Genomic DNA, 23,709 nt, shown 5'->3' with positions numbered 1-23,709 from the left:
ATAAATGAAAATAATAAACTTGGGGGGGAGAAAAGACATGTGCAAGAATTATATAAGGTAAACACACACAAAAGTTGTAATCTGAACCAACAGATGAGTAACTGCACATATTACTGAGTCCACTGCTGTAGTGTAAAATGGATAAGCTGATACATAGTCCTAATGGTCAATTTTTTATAAATTCTATTTTGCTTTAAATGAATTCTTCATGACCACCACAGCTGATATATATTCCCAATAACATTAAAAGTAGTTTACATTCCAAAAAGCCATAAATTGTAAGTTCCACTTGAACCAGCAATACTGCCACTAGGTCTACACTGCAAAGAGATCAAAGAGGAAAAGGATCCATATGTATAAAAATATTTATAGCTGCTGTTTTTGTGATGGCAAAGAATTGGAAACCGAGGAGGGTGCCCATCAATTGGAAAAGGGTTGAAAAAAATTTTGGTATATGGATGTAACAGTGCATTATTGTGCTTTAAGAAATGTGAAATGATTTCAGAGAAACCTGGAAAAACGTGTACAAACTGATAAAGTCAAGTAAGTGGAAACAGGAAAACAATTTACATAATAACAATATTATAACGACAGACAACTCTGAAAAACTTAGGAACTCTGAGCAACACAATGACTAACCAGAGATCCAGAGGACTCATGAGAAAACACGCTATACACCTCCAGATAGAAAGGTGATAGATTCAATGCAGAGTGAAGTGTATTTTTTTACATGACCAATACAGAAATTTGTTTTTCTTCGCTATGCATGCTTGCCATGGATTTTATTTTTCTTGCTTTCTCAATTGGAGATGGAGAGTGGGGTAGAGAGAGTGTGAACTTGAAAATAAAAGTGAATGAAAAAACTGAATGAAATATGACAAAAATAAGTCTGAATATGCAATGAATATTTTGACTGAATAATCCACCCAAATTAAAAGTTCATTCTCAAACTGGTATTGCTCTTTTAGTCCTCAAAGTCTATAAAGTAGTCTAATAAATGGGTGCTTATTTTTTGAGTTTCGAAGACCAGTTCAGTTCTCTATGGCAGTGTTTTCAGCACACCTCTTACGCAAGGAGATGCTGGGCTGGAATCTAATAGCAAAAGACAAAGTGGAGGCAAACTTAGGAACACACACAAAGGAATTCTGTTACTCCTAAAACAAATGAAAAGGTTTAACAGGTTGTCAAATATTTAAAAGTTTACAGGCCAGAATCCACTTTCATTATTTATCAAGACCAGAGGAGAGGTCCCAAAATAGTATAAGATCCTGGAAGATAGCAACTGGTTTGTTGTTGGGAGAAAGGGAGACTTGTCCTTTGTATTCCCAGAGCCTATACTTGTTGAGTTTCCTAGAAGAGCCCAGAGAAAAATCCCTAAAATGAGTTTGCTAATCCTGATGTACACCTTGAAAAAAAGACAAAAATTTGATTATCAGATACATTACCAATGAAATTGAAGAATGAGATAACAAGTAATTTTACTCTTATATAGAAGGGATTTTTTTGGTTTTTTTAAACATTTATTTATAGTTTTCACCATCCACTTTTATAAAATTCTGAATTTAAAATTTTCTCCCACTCCTTCCCCTCTCCCCTCCCCAAAAGGGTGTACAATCTGATATAGGCCATACATGTACAATCATATTAAACATATTTCCATATTACTCATGTCATATAGAATTAGAACCAAAGGAAAAAATCACAAGAAAGAAGAAACCAAAAGAAAAAAAGGAGAGAAAATCATGTGCTTCAATCCTTCAATAGAGCGCATTCACACTCCATAGTTCTTTTTCTGGATGTAGGTAGCATTTTCCATCGTGAGTCTTTTGGAATTGTCTTGCTGAGAAGAGCTAAGTCTACCAAAATTGGTCATCACACAAGGTTACCACTGCTGTGTACAATATTCTCCTGGTTCTGGTCACTTCACTTAGCATCAGTTTATTCAAGTCTTGCCAGGTTTTTCTGAAATCCACCTGCTCATCATTTCTTATAGAACAATAATATTCCATTACATTCATATACCACAACTTGTTCAGCCAATCCCCAATTGATGGGCATCCCCTCAATTTCCAATTCTTGGTCACAACAAAAAGCTGCTATAAACATTTTTGTACACAGGGGTCCTTTTCCCTTTTTATGACCTTTGAAATATAGACCTAGAAGTGGTATTGCTGGATCAAAGGGTATGCCTTTTGGGCACAGCTCCAAATTGCTCTCCAGAATGGTTGTATCAATTCACAACTGCACTAACAATGCATTAATGTTCTAATTTTCCCACATCGTCTCCAACATTTTTCATTTTCCTGTTTTGTCATGTTGGCCAATCTGATAAGTATGACGTGGTACCTCAGAGTTGTTTTAATTTGCATTTCTCTCATCAATAGTAATTCAGAGCATTTTTTCACATGACTATAGATAGCTTTAATTTCTTCATGTGAAAACTGCCTAATCATATCCTTTGACCACTACCAATTGGGGAATGACTTGCATTCTTATAAATTTGACTCAATTCTCTACATATTTTGGAAATAAGGCCCTGATCAAAGACACTGGCTGTAAAAATTGTTTCCCAGCTTTCTGCTTCCCTTCTAATCCTGATGCACTGGATTTGTTTGTGCAAAAACTTTTTTAATTTAATGTAATCAAAATCATCCATTTTGCATTTCATAATGTTCTCTTATCTCTTGTTTGGTCATAAATTCTTCTGTTCTCCATAGATCTGACAGGTAAACTATTCCTTGCTCTCCTAATCTCTTTCCAGTATCATCCTTTATATCTAAATCATACCCATTTTAACTTTATCTTGGTACACAGTACAAGATGTCCATCTATGCCTATTTTCTGCCATACTATTTTCCAATTTTCCCAGCAGTTTTATCCCACTCCCTAATACTTTTGCAATCTGGTGACACAGACTTCCTTGTTGTTCCCCAAACAAGACACTCCATCTACCAATCCCTGTGTATTTTCACTGGCTCTCCGCCAGGCCTAGAATGCTCTCCCCATCTCTTCTTCCTGACCTCCCTGGCTCCTTTAAGTCCCTTTCTTTAAGAGAAAACATTTATCCAGAAAAAAGTAACTTCCTTTATTTTACCAAAATAGTGTGTCATGAACTTAGAACCTCCTGATTTATTTGAGGTGTATGTATGTATAGATACATAGAAAGAGAGAAAGAGAAAAAGAGAGAGAGAGAGAGAGAGAGAGAGAGATGGATCGATTGATCAATCAAGGATGCAGGAATCTAATTGATCAAATGTCAAATGCCCTTTGTCACCCCACTTAAACTATAAAGGGGCACTGAATAACCTGGATAAATGTTTTCTCTTATAGTAATAATGTATATGCAAAGATGTTTCATCTTAGATGAGTGATGTAGTAGATAGTAAGGTACCTTATCTTATGCAAATGTGGACGTTATCCTGGGCAAACACCTCATTAGAGATTCAAAGATTCTTTATTAGAATGTGGTCCACTATGCTTTTTTTTTTTTAATCAATTATCTCTTTACTTCTTCAATCTTTCTCTGCTGAGTCCTTTCCCCCAGCCTAAAAAGTCAGGTCTCCCCATCTTAAACAATAAACACCTCTGTAGGTCATCCTATCCCCTAAGTTGTTCTAAATTGGATGACAAAGCATCTGGCTCTGAATTCTAGAGTCCCTGATACATATAAGTCATTCACAATTCAAGTCCCCTTCACCACAGAAGCTTCTGGAAAGAACAGTCTATAGAATGGCCATCTACACCTCCTCACCACCCACCCACTCCTTTTAAGTAAGAGTAATACTAATTCCATCCTTATATACTCTACTGAAACTGCTCTCTGAGAGCCACCAATGACTCTGTTGTTAGACCTGGCATCAAAGGACCTGGATTTGAATACTGGCTTTATTACCTGTGTGATCTTGGGCAAGTTACAATCTTCTGTAGTCTCCTCACCTGTAAAATGAGGGGGTTGACCTAGATAACCTTTGTGGCTCTAAATCTATATTATGATCCTTGGGTGATCTCTCAGATTTCCATGTTTTATACTACTGCTTCTCTGCATATGATTTCCAAATTGGTATCTCTAAGCCTTAAGTCTCTTACCAGGTCCAGATTTATATTTCTAAATGGTTTGATGTTTTATTTCTTTTGAGGGATCAAAGGGTCTTTATATCTCCAGAACCTAGGAAGGAGAAGAGAAATAGACATACATTTTCTCTGGATATCTTGTGAGTATGACAGGTATCCAAAATGGGGATGGGAGAATATAAGAAATCTTGTTCCCCATGCCTTCAAAATTCACAGGAAATGTTATGCCACTAGCCTATTACTTAGTATTCTTCTCATATTTTAAAATATATCTGAAGACTTAGTACTCAAAAAGCTAACTTTGACAATAAGACAAAAGAGATATACAGAAATAATCATTTACATTTCTGTTTACATGATGGTGATAAGAAAATTCTGGCTTTTCAGGAAACAGAAATGTTTGATACATTAAACAAAGTAGGATACACAATCAACAAACACTTAGTAAGCACCTACTATGTGCTGTGGAGTGAGACAGACATGGGAGACAGTGTTACAAAAAATTAAACAATCCCTATCTCCAGGGTGCTTACATTATATCAAGATAGACATGTACACATATAAATAAATACAAAATACTTAGAGAATATTCATAGAATACAAGATAATTTAGACAAGGCTCCATTGTAGAAGGTGGTGCTTTAAGCTGTGTCCAGAAGGAAGAAAGAAGTTCTATGAGACAGAGGTGAAGAAATATATACAAAAGAACAGACAGTAGGAGTGCCATGTGTGAGCAAGAGAGGGAATGGCTAGCTAGACTATAATGTAGGAGATAGGAAGTATAAAGGTAGAAAGATAGGTTGGAGCTAAACAGAAGTTTTTATTTTAGCCTAGGGAGAGTAAGAAGTCAGTCACTAAAGTGTACTGATTAGGGAATGAAATGGTCAGATCCATGCTTAAGAAAAAAACATTTTGGCAACTATGTGAATGGAGTGGGAACAACGTGGAGAAATGTAAACTAATTAGGAAACCACTACAGTTGTCTGTGGATAAGAAGTGATGAGGGCCTGAACTAAAAAACTGATTGTATGAGAAGGGAAAATGGAGCCAAGACAGGAGAAATGTTCTGGAGGTAGAAACAGTGAGGTTTGGCAGCAGACTAAATCTCTGTGGTGAAAAAAAGTAAGGATTTGTTAAGATAACGTTGAGGTTATGAACCTAGCAGAGTAGAAAACTAATGGTGCCTTTGGCAGAAATAGAGAAGTTAAGGAGGAAAAATATTTAGTTCTGTTTTGGACATGTCAAGTTTAAGATGCCTTTGAAACAGTTTAAAATATCTAATAGGCAGTTAGTGAAGCAGCAATGAAGCTCAGAGGAGAGAATGAACTGAAAATATACAAGTAGAGTCATCTACAGAGATGATAGCTAGATCCATAAGAGATGAATGAACTTACTAAGAGATAATGTGAAGAGGGAGCCCAGAACAGCACCTTGGGGAACCCCTAAGGCTGGGGATGAGCCAGCAAAAGATACTAAGGAATGGTCTAACAGGTAAGAGATGACCCAGGAGAGATCAGAGCCATAAAAACCCAGAGAGCTAAGGGTATCCAGTAGGTAAGGGTGGTCAACAATGTTAAATGCAGCAGAGAGGTCAAAAAAGATAAGAACTTAGACCTAGAGAGTAATTGGAACTACACCTGTGATTTCATTGGAACAGGAAACTCCCAGATCTCCCACTAAGAAAAAAGGGAATTTTGATCAAGGAAATGGAATACTCTTGGGTAACGGTCAGATACAGGGTGTGACAGTCCTTCTGTGTGGGTGTCTGGAGTGAAGGTTTTGAAGAGACAAAGGAATTGGGAGGTTAGAGAATATATCAACACGAATGATGTAATCCCCTTGAAGAGATCTGAGTAATTGGGAGGCTAGGGAACATCAATATGAATGTATAAATCACCTGGAATAAGGACAGGGGTTGAAGAGAAGATAGTTGCTGTTACCTGAGGTCTACTACACGTCATCCACCCAGGTCTGTACAAGGTGAAAGTTTTTTAAAGAAATCCAACAAAATCATCAGAATTTCTATAAAGTACTAACAAAAACCAGGGATAAAGGATAGAAAGAAATCCCACTATAATAACTACAAAAGGAATGTAATATCTGAGGGCTAACTTACCAAGCTATATGCAGGTGTTTACAATGTTTACTGGTCGAGGCTGGGCCATGGCAATAATAAAAATGGCATTAGAGGTTCAACACCACGCCAAACTAACTCTATTTTAGACATCCGGATGGAATAATTTTTAAACTCGTTTGAGGAAACAGTCAAGAATTTCAAAGGAATTAAAGACTTGGAATGAAGGAAGCAGAACCACATTATCAGATCTCCAACTTTACTGTGAATGTTGAAATCTCCTTAAGGAGAATGAGGAACTAGGAGGTTAAGGATTATGGATCTGAATGTTTAAATCACCTAGACTCAGAAGAGAAGTATTTGGTACTCAAAGTACTTGGTAATAATTAAAAAACACAGGAAAGCGAACTGAGTAAGCAAGACTACAAAGACCTACAGGCAAACAAACTACTCCACAATTTGATAAACCCTAGCACACAAACCGCTGGGGGAAAGACTTGCTATTAAACAAAAACTGCTGGGAAAAGGAGAAAGGAATCCACAAGACATACTTAGGCTACTATCTTATACAATATTACACACATTACAATATTACAATAAGCTCCAAAAGCGTAAGTGATCTAAATATAAAGGGTCAGAACAGTAAAATAATAAAATTTAGAAAGGCAAACTAAAATATATGAAAAATACCCCTAAATCATAACAGAAATGAAAATTTAAAATATTGTAAGGTTTTTATCTCCCACCTAGCACATTAACAAAAATAAAAGAGAATGGTGGAGAAGCTATGGGAAGACAGGTAAAGTAATATGCTGTCAGTCTGCAAACAGGTCCAATCACTCTGAAAAACAAACTCAAATTGTGCAAGAAGTTATTAAACTTTAGTTCATACTTTGTGGCCTGATGATCATACTCCTGGTAACACCACAAGAAGGTCAGAAAGTCCCACATATAACAAGACATTCTGAAAGCAACACTATTAGTCATAGCAAAAACTGGAAATGAAACACAGTGGGATTAAAGAATGGCTGAATAAATTCCCATTTACTAATGTAACATTGCTGCATAATTGGAATGATGAATATAAATAAGAACTCGGAAACAAGAGCACAATCATATGAAAAAAAATTGGGAAAATATATACAAGTACTACAAAATAATTGAAAACAACAGAATTGAGACTAAATGCAATGACCAAAGTAGACACATCCATTCACTTAGTAAAGTTTTGGAGAGTTTGTTACATATTCTGTTAGTAGAGGTCGATGTTTTAAACAGCTTTATCTGCTTTGTCTTTTTTTGTTTGTTTGTTTTATAAATTAAAGAGGGCCCTATGCAGAAGAGGGCAGGGAGAGGGGTTGTAGGGTATTAGAATGGGATTACAATGAAAGATACAAAACGCATCAGAAAAATGTTAAAAAGTAAAATAAAATATACCTGTGTCCCATTTGGTTCTCTTTGCACCCTGAAATTGAAGATATTGCACTTTTGACATGGTCAAACTTATCTCTGTCCACCCAAAAAGAGTTTTGTCCACACTTCTCAATTCCTTGCTAACAAAAATCAAAAGGTGCCAGAGAATACAAATCAACTCAGCCACATTAAGTGCCTAAGTAAAAGGCAATCTGCTGAGTATCCAATCCAACAAGCTGGATCAGAAAAGACTTTCAAAAGATGGTACCAAAGCTGAACTTCACAGGTAACTTAAGGACTCAGAATGGAAGAGATGAGAATGCAGGCATGGGGAAATAACTAAGATTAAAGCATAGAGGCAGAGGATGGAATGAGCTGTCTGAGCTTCAGTTTCTTCATCTGGAAAACAGGGATATTACCCCTAGAATTTACCTTACAGTTTTGTTTCTAAGGGTCAATTTAGATAATGTTTATATGACTTTTTGTAAAGCTTAAGGCCTAAATAAAGGTCAATTATAATAACTGTTCACTTTTTGTAATACCATTCATGATGTTTTTCCATTTTTCTCCTAGCAGTGTCTGGCACATAGTAGACAGGCAACAAATATTTACTGACTGACTGGTCTTCTCTATCTTAAAGAAAGTTTCTTGAGTACCTTCAATCTGTGTAATATCTCAGATATCTTCTGTGTACTTGGTCAGGTCCAGCAACTCTTCCTTTTTTTTTTTTTTAAATCTTGCCACTTCCACCTTTGCTACCTCTCTCCTGACAATGCCACCGCTCTGGTGAGGCCCTAGCCACCTCACAGCTGGAGCTGGTGAGTTTAACTGTCTCAGGTCTCTCCTCATTCCAATCCATCCTCCATTCTGCTACAAGTGATTTTCCTAAAGTGCAGGTCCAACCACATAACACTCCTACTTAATAAACTCCAGTGGCTCCTTATTGCCTCCAAGACAAATACAAAATCTTCTGGCATTCAAAGTCCCTCATAACTTGGTCCTCTCTCCCTCTCCAGTTTTCTTACATCTTTCTTAACCCCTCTTCAATCCAGTAACTCTGATCTCCTGGCAGTTCTGTGAACAAGATAAAGATACTCCATTCTCTTGGCTCCAGGCTCACTGTCTCCCATGCCTAAAATTCGCTACCTCCTCATCTCCATACTCCTTGGCTTCCCTGATTTCCTTCAAGTCCCAACTAAAATCCCTCCTACATAAAATCTTTCCCAATCCCTCTTAGTCCTTGTGTTTTCTTTGGTATTTCCGATTATCCTGCATATTGCTTGTTTATACGTATTTGTTTGATTGTAAGTCTCTTCCACTCAATTTTGAGCCTCCATGAGGCAGTGACTGCCTTTGCCTCTTTTTGTATCCCCAACTCTAGCCTAGTTCCTGGCATATATTAGGTCCTTAATAAATCCTTGCTGATATCAGATGCTTAAAATCCAAATGTGACAGTTCTACATTCATTAATGCTTTGAATAATACTATGAAAATACTAGTAAACCAGTTCTACTTTGCCTCTTCTATTATTTCCTTAGGTCATCTATAATTGCTCTTGGGAAGATCTGGCTTAGGTCTCTGTCAAAGAAGTTTTCTGCACATGTTTTCTCCACAGTTTTTTATTGCTTTTGTGAAGCAAAAAAGTTCATAACCTTCCACCATTAGCTTAAAACTGCATTGCCCTTGGCTCTCCACTTAGTAAGAAGGTCAAGTAAAGTATAAGTTATTTTTTAAAATCTGCCATTTTAAGTTATAGTAGTTTGCTATTTAGTTAAGAGCTAAGTATCCATCTCAAAAAGTCCTTTTTCTTCTAAAATAATATTCAATACACCATAAACAATTCATATGCACAAGATATTCTCCCCACCCTCCCCACCATCCCAGCTAAGAGTACCACGGGTTCTCTCAATCACCGGAAATTCCTGACAGTCAACAAGCATTTAAGTGTCCCAAATGTGCTGGGCGCTATGCTAGTAGATACCTAGATATTGAGAGTAAGTAATGAGGATGGGGAGGTTGCTGGATATGGGGTGAGGTCAGAAAAGATCGCACCATCTGAGCTGGACTTTAAAGGGAGCTACGGACTCTAAGAGGTGGTGATGCTGAGGCTGAGTATTCTAGCCAGAGGACAGTCTAAGGAAAAGCAAAAAGCAGAGAGAAGGGATTTTGGGGGGAAGTAATGTGTAATAAGCCTGAAATGGTACACTGGAGATAGGCTGCGAAAGGCCAAATGCCACACCAAGAAGTCTGAAATTTTATCCTGGAGTAGGGGTTCTTTAACCAGGTGTCTGGAACTTTTAAAAAAAATATTTTGATGAATATATTTCAATGTAATTGGTTTCCTTTTGGATCCTATGTATTTTACCTTACGTATTTAAAAACATTTGCAGATGTTTATAGACTTCACCAGACTGCCAAAGGGGCTGGGGAAAATAAGTTCCACTGTTTAGAGACATGTTGAGTTTGAGATGCCTATGACATATTCAGGTAGAGATGGATAGCAGGCAGTCTGTGAAGGAACCATCCAGTCAGTCAAAATGTATCAATTCACCTTTACAAGGTACAATTCAACCTTTATCAAATACAAGAAAAAACTAGAAGAAACATAAAATTCATTTGGGAACTGGTCTTTTAAACCTGACTGACCTCTCCACTATTTTGGCACAACATATTTGTAAACATATTTGCATACTAAGAAACAAACAATAGTGTGCGAGTATTTCTGGTTACCAGGACTAACTTTTAAACATCTATACAGTGCTTACAAAGCATTTTTCATCACACATTCTAGGGTACTCTTTGTACTTCAGTTGAAAAATGATTCAAACAAAGCCACATTTCAATGTATTTGAGTTTCTAACCAAAATGCCAAAATATTTTTCCCTCACAAAATATTCTTAGAAGCTAGAGATATGCAGAAATAATGCCAAACATCTATAAAAAGTACTTTAAATTATATCATTTTAATCAAAACAAATTCTATATCTCATTTGTTTCTTAAACTTTTTTTAAATCTGTATTTGTAATTTCATACATATGGCAAACTCTTAGTATGAAAGCTCTTTTCAATAATATAGATCAGCAATTCATTTATAACTTGCAGTATGAGAGAGCTTCCCTAGGGTACAGAGAGATTTAAATGACTTGCCCATGGTCAGAAAGTCTTTTCAAGATGAGCCAGTCTATCCACTATTCCCAGCTGGTTTTCTCCTATGTACAGGGTGTCCCAAAAGTCAGTACAAAAATCTTAAGACTTTTCAGAACACTCTAAATACTTCAAAATCAAAATAAGACCACAAATATTAAATAATTAACATCTAAACTCACTTGATAAAGTGTTTTTTAACCCTGAAAAAACTAAGTTTAGCTATCTGTATTTTGGGATTTTTCTGCAAAAGTTCGAAACCATGAACTAAAATAATTCAATTTTAGCAACTATGGATACTATCCAACTAAGAAATAAAGCTTTTATTCACCACTATAATGACTTTAATTTGTTACAACAGTTTTTGCAAAACATATTCCAGTTAGCTTGTTTTAAAACAGTTCATCTTAGTGGATTTTTTTTTTAATTGAAAGCTGCTAGCTTTGAAAAAACTGAAATATAGGCATGACTTCAATAAGACCAAAAATAGTATTCTTTCAAAGAAAGCACATTTAATGGTAAAATATTCCCAAGCACACACAAAACTATTTTCCAATGACATGCAAAGATTTAAAAAATTAAAACTTGGTGGAAGGCATTTCAAAGATGATATGGTTATTAACAATTCTCAACTAATAAAAGGTCCTCTAAAAGAACATTTTTTAAAATTTAAGGCACAAGTTTGAATTCTAGGTCATAAACATTTCATAGCAAAATCAATCATTTATTCCGCACTCCAATTTTGAGTCAGGGAAATGAAAGGGAAAAAAATATGACCTTCCAGGGTCAAATCAAGTTTATGGGTATGCCCCTAGAGTTGATTAGGGATTCAACCTAATCTTTTTATCTACAGCACAAGGCAGAGCAGTATAAAGAACACAGGAAAGGAGTGGAGAAATTTGAGTTCAGAGAGGTCCCAGTCAGCATGTGGTCATTTACTAGGCATTTAATGATAGTCAATCTGTCACTCAGCTTCTCAGAGCCTCGGTTGCCTCATTTGCAAAATGGGGATAACTTTCGTTCCCCACAACCTCAGAGTGTGGTTGTGAATCAAGTACTATATAAACTGCAAAATGCCACATAAATGTCAACTATTATTGTAAACAACTGAAAAGAGCATTGGCTTTAGAGTCAAAGGACAAGTCTGAATTCCAACTAGGAAACTTACTATCTGTGAACGACCTTGGGCAAGTCACTTAACCTCCCTAAGCTTCAGTTTCCTCACCTGTAAAACGAGGAAATGGTCTTTTAAGCCCCTTCCAGTTCTAGACCCTATAACTTGAAGTGTATTATCTATTTTTACTAAAGCAAGAAAACTTAATCAACATACTTTTTGCAAGATACTTTCTACAGCAAATATTTATCAAACACCTACCATGTGCGATGCACTGTACTAGGAATCAGGACGAAAGATTTTTCTGAAACTACTTTATCTCCCAAGCATTCCAGTTAATGGTTAGTCATACTTAAAAAACAGATTAGATTTATCTTATTAAATTTATCTTTGCAAAGCACTCAAAATATCCTAAAGTTTGTTGAATTTAAACATTAACTATTGTTTATTGAGAATTGACATTCAAAAACCTAACCATTTCAGTTTCTGCAAGACTCACAGAAAAATAAATTTGGCACAAATTAACATCCACCTTAATTACGTAGACAAAAAGTAAATGCCATGATCAAAAAAGCAGCATTAAGTATTCTCTCTATCCAATAGAAAGCATCATCTAGAAAGTTAAATAGCTTCTGCCCTTTGCTCACTTTTAAATAAAGGAAAAGGGCAGACTTGGACACGACACTTTTACAAATACAAAATAAATTACTAAACAAATTAAAGACTATTATGTAGAACCATTAATGTCAAGCAATTTTTAAGTTATATATAGTCTTATTTACTTAATAAAATGTGAAAGCTCTAAAGGTCCCTTCTCTGGGGGCTTTTTCTCACCCCAAGACAAGAAAATTTCCGAATAAAAACTGAGCTATAGGAGACAACACCCAAAATATCATACCTAACCTAGAAACTTTAAGGCATTGTCTCTCTCCTTTCTTGAATGTATAATTGCACTTTTTGTCCCTCTCTCATGAACGTATCACATGATAATTTGTATCATAATTATTTGTGTCCCTGTCTTACCTTTCCTACTAGATGTAAGCTCCTTGAAGGAAAAAGAAGTGTCTTATTTGTCTTTGAATCCCCAGATGCCTTGTAAATTTGTAGTTGGTTAATAAATATTTGCTGAATTGCAATGATCCTAACTTCTTTCTTAATCTCATTTTTGGAATGTCTCCCTAATGTCAAAAACAAGCAAAAAAAAAACGGTAGAAAAACCTGTGGCAAATAGCCATTTCCACTTTGGTGCAATTTTCATACTAATGGTTTGAGGTATGCCAAACAATGCTTCTGATAATATTTATTTTACTCCAATAATTAAACTGCCTAATACATATGGGCATCACCTGAAAAACATTCCAGGTAATCATGCATATTTTTAGGACTGAATGAGAACTGGAACCCAGGTCTTTTGATTCCAAATGCAATACTCCTTAAACTACACAACACTGCCTCCTAGAGTACAATTGATAAAAAGGAATTTTTATAAAAACATTAGGTTGAATTTGTATCAACCCGAGGAACATATTTCTTTAATAATTAAGTGTAAAATCTCCAAGATTAAGAAGTATTTTATTTCAAGATGGTATGAGAACACTTTCTTCTAATGAATAGCTGCGAATTTTTCTCTTATGTACCTTTAATAAAAAAGATCTGTTCTGCAATTTAAGAACATTAAAAATCGACTTGTACAGTGTTTTCACCTTCAAAAGAATTCTACTGTCTTTAAAATTCTTAAGTCTTAAAAGGAATGTTATCTGTAGTCTTGACAACTATCAAAGATCAGTGGATTTTCATCTATGCTAACACTGGTTCTACAGTACAAAAAAAAAAAGGTTCACAATTTTAAAATTTTAATTTCATGTATGCCCTACCACTGAAAATAGGAAAGATCCTCATATTCTCAAGGTCAAAAGCGTCATGTATATATATGTGTGTATATATATGGATTTTCCAGCTTATGTAATTTTAGCTGTAAAGTTACACTGTAGTTAAAAGACTTCCTTTTTGATTACCTGCAGCAGAGTGCTGAAAGGAATCATCAAACTTAGTGAAGTGAGACTTGAGTACTGGAAAGAAAATCCTGGGGCTTCAAACAGTAATTTGGAGATTCAATAGGTGGCACACTCTGCATTAAGTTGATACCGATTCTGTCTGGTCCAGAGTAAAGAACACAGCAGGGAGATGTAAATTGATAGAGAACCTTAACCAGAGGTTTGTGAGCTAACACCTTATGGTATATACTAGGCAGTTTCAGAAGCAGTCCACTAATTCCTTTCATCGGTCAGCGAATGGCCTCTAGCTCTTTGGAGCTATATACCAAAATTAAAGTTAAGGTTTGGCGGTGGTTGTTGTTTTAGTTTTATTAAACAGTGATCAAGGAACCAAATTGGTGAGGCCCAAACAACTTAGGTGAGTCGCAGCCCCGAGATACAGCGGAAATCAGATTTTAAATTGCTTATCCAATCCTCATCAGTCTATTCCGAATTCCTACCTCTAAATACTAAATAATAAAAACCCGTCATCCCTCGGATCAGCACCTAAGCTCATATAAATGTTTTTAAAAAATAAAACACCGGTGAAAGAAAATTATTCCCCTTTCTCTAACAGCCTGGTAGTACTTATTCCTCAAATTTGACCAGGTGGCGATTTCTACGTCATCGAACCAAAAAAAAATGTGAAGAGGGGTAGAAGCGATTTCAGCAGTCAAAAGGCATTAGTGCACACGTGTTCCTCACCCCAAAGCCTACCTGAACCCCGCAGGCTCAACAGTCATCCCTAACAATGAAACTTTTCTGCGAGGCAGCTACCCCGGGGAGTCGGAGCCAGGCACACCTCCGCCCCCGCCTCGCCTTTCCCCACCCCCGCCTGGCCGGGTGAGGAGCCCAAAGCCAGTCCGGCCGATTCCTTTGTGAAGAGGAGGGCCGGGGAGTGGGGGGAGAAAGGGACCGGCCGCGACCCCCTCCTGCTCTTTCTCTCCCCCTGCAGCCTCCAGAGGGAGACCCAAGCCGGTCTATACAACCCGAGGACGGGGAAGGCCCGCGGGCGGGCGCTCCGGGGCCATCCCTCCACCCGGCCCCGAGGCTCGGCCGCGGGCCTGGAGATCGAGGCCGCCGCCGCCGCCGCCCCCCTCGCCGTCCCCATCACGCCCAGACCGGGACACCACTCCCCCACCCCAAGCCCGCCTGACTCGGGCTTCCTCCAGTGTAAAGTACGGGCCTTGGACGAGCCGCCCCGGCTCCCCCGCCGGCGTCCGTATCGGCGGGCCGGGAGGCGGAGGTTACAGGCCTGGGGAGGGGGCCTCACCTGCTGGACAGAGCTGGTCTCGGGCACCGCAAACTCCTCCTTCTCCTTCGGGGTCTTCACAGTGACTTTGATGATCTTGGGGTCGCCGGGGGGTGTCGCGGGACCATCTACTGCAGCAGAGCCCGAGGGGCCGCTGCTCTCGCCGCTCTCTGCCATGGCGGCGGTGACTCAGGCGAGGAGCGAGGCCTCGCTGCGGCGGCCGCGGCTGCCGGGCCCGGAGGCTGAGGGGGGTGGGGGGAGGGGACGGACGACGACGAGGGGGGGAGGGGGGAGCGGTAGGGGCCCCCCCCCGCGGGGTGAGGCGCTGTAGGGGCGCTGGCGCAGGCCCAGCCCTCGGCGGCGGCTGCTGCTGCTGCCGCGGCCACTGCTCGGTGCTCCGACCCCGCTTATACACTCACTAGCTGCGCGACACCCGCCGCCGTCGCCGCCGCTTCCTCATCCCCCGCCCCCTCCCTCCCCTTCTTCCCCCCTCCCCTCTGCCCTCGGCGGCGCCGCGCGAGGGACGCTGGGAAACGAAGCCGGCGTCGCCGAGTCACTGTGGGCCGTCACGGACCTTTAGTTTCCATCCTCTCGCTGGCCTGTTTCCTTTCCCCCCCTCCCCCCGGGTACCAGACACATAAACCCTCCACCACCGGAGCTGAGAGCTTTCTAGTAACTTTCCCGGGCATGGAGTGGGATTTGGAGTTTGTTTTTGCGCGTGTCTGTGGGATTTTTTTCTTTAGATAAGCAATCGTAAAAAGCGAAAATTCTAGCCGCCGTAGCGTCGCACGGAGATGACATCACAAGCCGGGGAACTTACTAGAAAAGGGACTCGTCCAGGCGGCGGGGTGGACAGTCACGCGCCTGCGCGAGTGTTTTCCCAGCGGTCTTCCCCGCCAGCGTCCCCAGCCTCTCACAGCTCCGCCTTAAGTCTACTCCTGTCCCTCCCTGTCCATCTCCTTAAGCCACCGAAAGGTGGACTACCCGTCCCAACGCTTGTTCACCTATTCCCAATTGAAGAAGCGAACGGTGGTTTGTGTGTTCCTGTCTGCTTAGGACGTCACAAGAAGGGCGCTGCTACGGGTGTCCGGGGCGGTGTGCAAACTCGCTTTAAAGTGCCTGACACCCCCCACCCCGACGTCAGAGAGAGCGGAAAGGTTCCTAGGCGATCGCGAAAGACGATGCCATAAACGCCTGCGGTCCAATGTTACGCCACCTCCCTGTCTTTCTCCACCGATAGGACTTTTCTTATCCCTACACTCCGGTTGGTCCAGCAGATCGGACCACTTGTGTTGAAAGAGTGCCCTCTGCTCGCCCCAGTTCGCCAGCCTTAGTTTGCTTCTTTATTCTTGCTGCTTCCACCGGTCATGCTTGTCTTCGAGATTAGTTTGGGATAGGAGCGGGAGCGGAATGACCTAGCTTTGGCCACCCACGTGGATAAATTTCAGGCCACTGCAGTTTTCATTCTCTGGTTCCGTGGCAAGAAGGTTGCTGCTGCTGTATTTAGCTTATCTGTGTGGCTAAAAATAGGGTTAATGTCCAAATGATCATTTTCACGGCAGATTTCAGGATCGGTATTAAAATAGTTGAGTAAACATGATGGAATTTTTTTTTTTACTGAAAAATCATAATTGGCCGTTTAATAGCTTGACAAAAATTTTTTTTACTATTTGCAAACCGGAAACAACTCCTCAATTTTAGAAGTTGTCCATATGAAAATGCCGTTCTAAAAACTTTCTGTAAACAAAATAGGAAAAAATACCCAAGCCTGCTCCGTGTACTCACCTTTCCATCCGTGCTGAAGGCGGTGGAGAGTTATTGCGCCTTGCCGTGAGAATGCTGCTAGAGTAATTCACCAAAAATGCTGCAGAGCTCCTTTGCCCTCTGCTAAGGCTAACCAATAGTGAAAGGAGAGGGCAGCAGCAATGCGTTCAGAAGATAGGAATTGCAATTTAGTCTCATCGATTTTCAACTAAGTTTCTGCTTTCTAGTATTATGAGGATATCAATTGATCCATAATGTGTCTTTCTACTTGCAAGGCATTGAATCGTGTCTTATTCATCTTTATATCTCAGTTCCATTCAACTGAACACTTCAATAAACATTAAGGTCCATAATGCGCATGTTGCTGTTCAAAGAGCTAGGAGCAAAAAGACAAAATTTAAACAGTCCATACCTTTAGTCCATATCCTTCCTTACATGGGATGCAAAATGTATACAGGTAAGTAACTGAAAGAGAATTTGAGAAGAAAGAAAGAACCCTGACAACTAGAGCCATGAGGAAAGGCTTTCTTTAGAAGGTGGTACCTGAGCTGAAACTTATGAGAAAGTAATAGACAGAGGTGTGGAAGGGGTGTGCATTCCGGGCATGTAGGACAGTCTGAAAGCACAGAGACAGAATTACTGGGAACATTTAGTAGGCTAGTTTGGCTGGCACTTTGTGCAAAGGAAAATATGAAATGCCTGGAAAGATAGTATAACCCTAGGCTGGTCCAGGCATGCCAGGTTCACATAACATGGAGATGACCTGAATGACTCCCGGAGCATCTGGATTGCCTACTGTGGAGTACTTTGGGTCCCATACCACGTGGGGACCCACCTTTGGGTCTCCTTTGATTGGCTGCCTGCTTCTTTAAACTTGGTCAACTGAGCCATTGGCCTCTTTGTCTGCTCTTTTCTGCTACCCTTTTGGCAACTCTTGTCTGCTGCTCACAGCCCATGAACTGACCTGGTGAGAGAAGGACTCTCTCACTTCTCCCTCTCTTTTATCCTTACTCAGAGAAAGGGGATGGGAGGAGAGGGAGATGTTCCTATTCTGTATTGTCCCTGGTTTTGTGTGCCAAGGGGTAATCTCCATATCGCCCACAAAGAGTTCAAACCATGATGACCTTGGAACCCCCATTGCAACCAGATGGTGCAGTTCAAGATGCTATTAGAACATCCAGGTGGAGATGGACTCTACTTTCTATCTGCAACTGTACTTGATTTCAGTTTCGTGGAAAGATACCCCCCCGCCTTGTGTCTCACATGCACACTCCAGAGAGCACACACACAGACACACACACCAACACACATATACCCCTTCCAGCTTCCTTTTTTGTATATTGTCTTCCTCCATTGGACTGTCAGGTCTTTGAGGCCAGGCAATTGCCTTTCTTTTTCTCATTTGTATCCCCATAGATTAGCATAGTGCCTGGCACATAGTAGGCACTTAAGAAACATTTAGTGAATTGAATTGACTAACCAACAAGCACAAGAAAAGAAGTTCAATGAGAAAAAAAATCTTTTCATCTATTATCTCTGTGTCTGATATTCAATGTTACAGGTAACCAATTGAAATATATAAGACCAAAAGCCATTTCACAATTCATATATGGTTAAAAGATAAGAACACACTTCTTAAAAGAGTAACTTAAGACTATTTACAACTATATGAAAGATTGCTCCAAATGCAAATTAAAACAACCTTGAGATTTCAGCTCATCCAGCAAATTGTAAAATGTAAGGATGGGATGATTTATTGACCGAATCCCACCCTATTTAAACTGAATGACAAAGCCCAATCAATCAAGTTCAGTCATAGGCCTTAACCTAAGCCTGAAAAGGCCTCTAAACTGGAATGAGGTTGCACAAGAATTGTTATTTGGATAGGCTGAGGAATCTTGGCCACACCCCATATATATTATCAAGCTAGGTGAGAAACAATAAGTTCTGAAGCTTAAAGCAAACATGACATTTAGTTAAAACCCATGGAAAAGAACCTCTTGTAGAGAAAGGGGAAGAATGGAAGAAGTCTTGGCTCTAGCATTAGCTTGAGAATCCCCCCAGAATTTGTCCAGAGGAGGACCTTGTGAGCTGCAAAAGGGTCAGAGGATTTTGGACTTCTCATCTTCCCATAGGTGTCCTAACTGTGTCTGCATTAGAAACCTAAGACAGATATTTGAGGATTCACCATGCTTAAGGGGAACTTCTTGAGTACCCCAGAAAAGGGGAGAAAGAACTTGTGGCAATCAAATACTGAGTTGTTCTTTGGTACATATGCTTTCTGAGACTGACCTCACTTTATTCTGGACTCTGTATTTGTGGGAGAGTGTGTCACATACTTTTGGGGAGATGCTTGTACAAACTATTTTTGGTGTATCACCTTAATAAATTTAGTAAATCTTGCTTTTCTAAAAGCTACTTACGTCTGGCTAACTAAATAATTCTCAACTAGTAATCATGGGGGAAGCACACCAGTCAGGGGCTAGATATTAGAGAATAATTCTTGATTCCCCAGATGTAAAGACCCTTCAGGTAGAGTTGAAGACTTGCTTTGGGACTTGAGACTTATCTGTGAAAGTGAGTGTTGGGATGAGGATCCATAGATGTAATAGTAATTAAGGTGAGACTTTTTGCTGTTCTTCTCTTAAGTGCCGTTAATGATTCTGGCCTTTGTTTGAATGGGGCAGATAAAGTGGGATCTTTTTGTCTTGGAGAATTTCTCAGCATAATTGGGAATCATTGATTTGTATATGATGTGATACTGGGGATGGGGAACTTTCCCACATCCAACTTGGGTGAGGTCAGAGCCCTCAGGGCTCTGAACAGGATATAATTGAGGAGAGTTTGGTGTTTGACTTTTGGGGGCACACTCATGGAAAAAGTGTTGAGACTCTGGGCAAGCTGCTAACTGCACCCCCAGCTTTGCAACTCAGATATTGGTGTTTCTCTGGTAGCTATGAATTGTGATTTGAATCAGACAAGGTCTGTCTGTTTATGTTTGTAATTTCTGTTTATATTTGCCTTGTTAACCCCTTAAAGTTACTTTCCTTAGTAAAGCAGATCAAAGAACCTGTGTTGGCAGTTTTCTGTGTGCTGGTTGTTGGTGGGTCTTACACCCCTACAGCAGCTGCTAGTAGATCGTTACTACAATAGAGTATAGATGAAAAAAGATGGGAACAGTCAAAGGTGGAGCTATGGGAAGACAAGCACACTTTGGTGGAGCTGTGAATTTGTCCAATCATTCATGGAAATGATTTGAAATTACATAAAAGAAGATTACTTACAGGCAATGAATATGGTATTGTGGGTAGAATGCTAGACTTGGAATCAGGAAGACCTGAGTTTAAATCCCACTTCAAACCCTTAGTAGTCATGTGACCATGGATAAATCCTTTCACCTGTCTGGATCTCAATTCCCTCAGATATAAAACAAGAAGGCTGAACTCTAAGGTCCCTTCCAGTTTTAAATTTTTGATGATGAAATCCTATTGCTCCGTAAGAAACAATGAATATGTGAGGCATAGAAGATTTATTTGAATTAACATAAAATAAGTTGAACCAGGAAAACAATATACATAATGACTACAACATTGTAAATGGAAAGAAAACCAACAAAAATTAAAACTATACTGTATTTTTATAATAACAAGCGTGGCACCAAAGAAGAGATGTAAGAATGCATCTTCCTCCCTTTTGTTTTTAACAGAGGTGAGGACTATGAGCAATTCATATACTATCACACTTAATTGATGTATTGATTAGTACTGCTAAACTATTTTTTTTTCTGTTCTCTTTATCAATACTGGAAAGGGTGGCCATGAAATGGTGTCTTTCAGAGAGAGCTCAATTTTTAATGAATTCAGGAGAATGGAAAGAGGGTGAAAGAAAATATTCTAAGATGAAGGATGAGGGGCAATTACTTAATGATAGAATTGGGATTGCAGAGTATATAATGGAGAAGGAGGGGAGGAGAGAGATGGATAGAGACTAGAGTTGGGAGAGAGCTAAATCTAGATGAGGATGAGGATGAGAGAGGAGAATGGTTGCAGGGGAAGGGTCAACAGATTGTTACTCAGATTCACTGGGTGGTGGCATTTTGCTGTTCATAGGGCAAGTTTCCCTAATTGATTGGAGCTCCCACCCTCTAAGCTCCCTTTATAACAGCGTGGTACCAGATTATTTTCTAGCTAAACACCAATGAGCAGGGAATTGAGGCAGGGAGACGACAAGATCAATCAACCAGACATTATAAATAACTGATAATCAAGTCCTCAGGGAACTAACCATTCATATTGAGCCTTATTCCAAGACGGGAGAAGATAATACATATGCAGAAGATACCCTGAACATAGACCCATATGTGTACTATGTGCCCTTTGGACCTGTTATCTTGGTGTCTTGGTATCTGAGTATTTAATGGTTTCAGAAGGTGTTTTTCTCAGGCAGTCCAGTGAAGGAAGAGTAAATACTATTTCCACACGTGGCAGTATGGCAGTAGGTTTCAGGGTATGGAGGCTTTCAAATTTAGTCTCCGATCAGGGTTGGCCTTACTCTCTTGGGTCCAGAGATGGTGAAGGAAGGAGAAGGTTTTGGGAGGGGAGGAGAGGGGGTATCCTTGTTGTCAGCAGCAGGCCTTGCCTAGCCTGGTCCTTGGTAGGGGAAAAAAGCAACAACTATGTTTTCTTAGACTGTACTGGGAGTCAGGACACATGTTGCAATCTGCTACCATCTACCTGGCCCTCATCCTCTCCTGGGGATTGTCTAGTCCAGTCTCCTCATGTGAAGACATCTAGGTGTTGCAGTGGACAGAGTCCTGGGCTTGGGGTCAAGAAGATACCTTCATGAGTTCAAATCTGGCCTCAGACACTACCTTTGTGACCTTGGGCCTGTCACTTGACCCTGTTTACCTCAGTTGCCTCATCTGTAAAATGAGCTGGAGAAGGAAATGGCAAGCCACTCCAGTATCTTTGCCAAGAAAACCCCAAATGGTGTCACAAAGAGTCAGACTCAACTGAAATGACTAAACAGCAATCATGAGAAAACTGAGTGGAAAAACTCCATAGTAACACAGGCTTAGGTTAAGGTGATGGTATGTTGAAAAGTGGTTTGGTTATACTGAACAATAAAAGTATAGCCTCTATTTATGACAATAGGTTCTGAGTTAAGACCCTTAAATTCAGTCCCTGAGAGGGAGCTTTCCCAGGCTCGCTCATATGTTCAATTTGTGTGTCAATTTGCCTTTAGTATGTTTGACAAAAAATTTTTAATATAATTTATAAAGAATAACTAACCAATTCCAAAATAAAGACAGACACTCCATATATAACCCCAAGCATAGAGTACATATTTCTACTCCTAAGCTATCCATGCCTACTGAAGGCAGCTGGTTACTATGTCCTGAAGACATGATCACTATAGCAATATCATAAAAGTACTGCAGAGCCCCTTTGGAGTATGAGAGTAAATAATAGGGACGCATGAAAGAATGATAGCAATGTGTTGGAAAGAACGGAGTGTGATTTGCTCTCCTTTTGATTTAAGCTGTTTCTGCCTCATCAGAGGTAGCCCTATGATGAAATCAATAGATCGATATTTATTGAATGCCCTTCTACATTTAAGGCACTAAATCATGTTTATCGATCTTGGTGTGTCTCTTAGCACCAGGCATAGTGCTTTGCACATACTAGGTACTCAATAAATGTTTGTTGAATCGAATTGTAATAAAACTGGAAAGCTACAGGAAGAAGGTTGGGATTTCTGCAAATCCAGATTGACAAATCTTCAACATTAATATGGAAAATATTTTGGCTAAATCATCTTATAGCATCCCTTACTAACTACAGCATCCCTCATTCTAACTGAGCATTCCTCACTAACCATAGATAATATCAATGATCTAGACTCTGAATCAAACAAAAGGCCCAGACTAGGGACTGATCCCTTCTCGATAGTCTACCACTTGTCTAATTGACTTTAAATCAAAACAAAATATAGAATCAGAATATGGTGATGGTGGCAGCCATGTTTATTACCATTGTTATATTTCTAGAGTTTCCAACCTATCGTAGAAGCACAAAGCTGAGGGAACCTTAAAAATTCTCTATTCCTACTCTGCAGGTGTGGAAATTAAAGTCCAAGGATGTTAAATTATTTGCCCAAAGTCATACATATTTGTCACAAAACTAAACTAGAACCTAGGTCTTCTAAATATTTGAATGCCAGTCCAAAGGTTTTTCTACAATACTACTTCCTTTTACTAAGCATTTTGGATGGAGTAGAAATTCTGTACCATTGCCAACTCATCATAGAGTGGCAACAAAGGCAGTAACAATTCAGAGTTAATCTCAGTATTCTTTTTTCTTACAGTTGTTTTCCGTATTATTCTCTTTAAAAATGCATTACATTTAATTTTCATCTATTTATCTCTTTCTGATTTTTAATAAAAAATAAATTTCAGTAGCCTAGCTTCCAAGGGTTTTGTGAGGTTAGAAATATTGCCTGAAGGGTCTTAAAGAAAAATATGCTATTGCATATACATATCCAAAACAAGGCCATTTTAATTCAGTTCAGCAAGCATTCATTATTCATCTACCATGCTACATGCAAGGCACCTTGTGCACTGACAAGAAGCTGTGCTATCTCTTCAAAGGCCATCTACTTTATTGTTCTACCATTCATCTTTCCAAAGGACAATTCCCTTAATAATCCCCTACAAATGAGGGTCTATACTGTATTGATATATTGATTTTGTTACTACACAAATTATACATATTTGGGGATTTTATAGAAATAAATATAACCATATCCAATTTCATGAAACCCAATATGGAAAAATCCAGCCTA

At 39.4% G+C, this 23,709-nt stretch overlaps 1 protein-coding gene across 4 annotated transcripts in view; it reads right to left on the bottom strand.

Moving 5' to 3' along the window:
- Positions 1 to 15,630, bottom strand: part of UBQLN1 (ubiquilin 1) — a 56,967-nt gene extending 41,337 nt beyond the window's left edge. The window contains exon 1 of one of the 4 annotated variants that reach the window (XM_036737812.1): positions 15,124 to 15,630. In XM_036737812.1, the coding sequence (XP_036593707.1) occupies positions 15,124 to 15,279 (156 nt within the window). In that variant the 5' untranslated portion in view covers positions 15,280 to 15,630. The remainder of the gene's footprint in view (positions 1 to 15,123) is intronic. The other 3 variants (XM_036737810.1, XM_036737811.1, XM_036737813.1) reach the window with 3 other exon arrangements.
- Between the last annotated feature and the right edge of the window lie 8,079 nt (positions 15,631 to 23,709).

This window comes from Trichosurus vulpecula, chromosome 9, assembly GCF_011100635.1.
Source record: "Trichosurus vulpecula isolate mTriVul1 chromosome 9, mTriVul1.pri, whole genome shotgun sequence".
Taxonomy (NCBI): domain Eukaryota; kingdom Metazoa; phylum Chordata; class Mammalia; order Diprotodontia; family Phalangeridae; genus Trichosurus; species Trichosurus vulpecula.
Note: the sequence above shows the minus strand (reverse complement) of the source record. Positions and strands in the feature narration are given on the sequence as shown.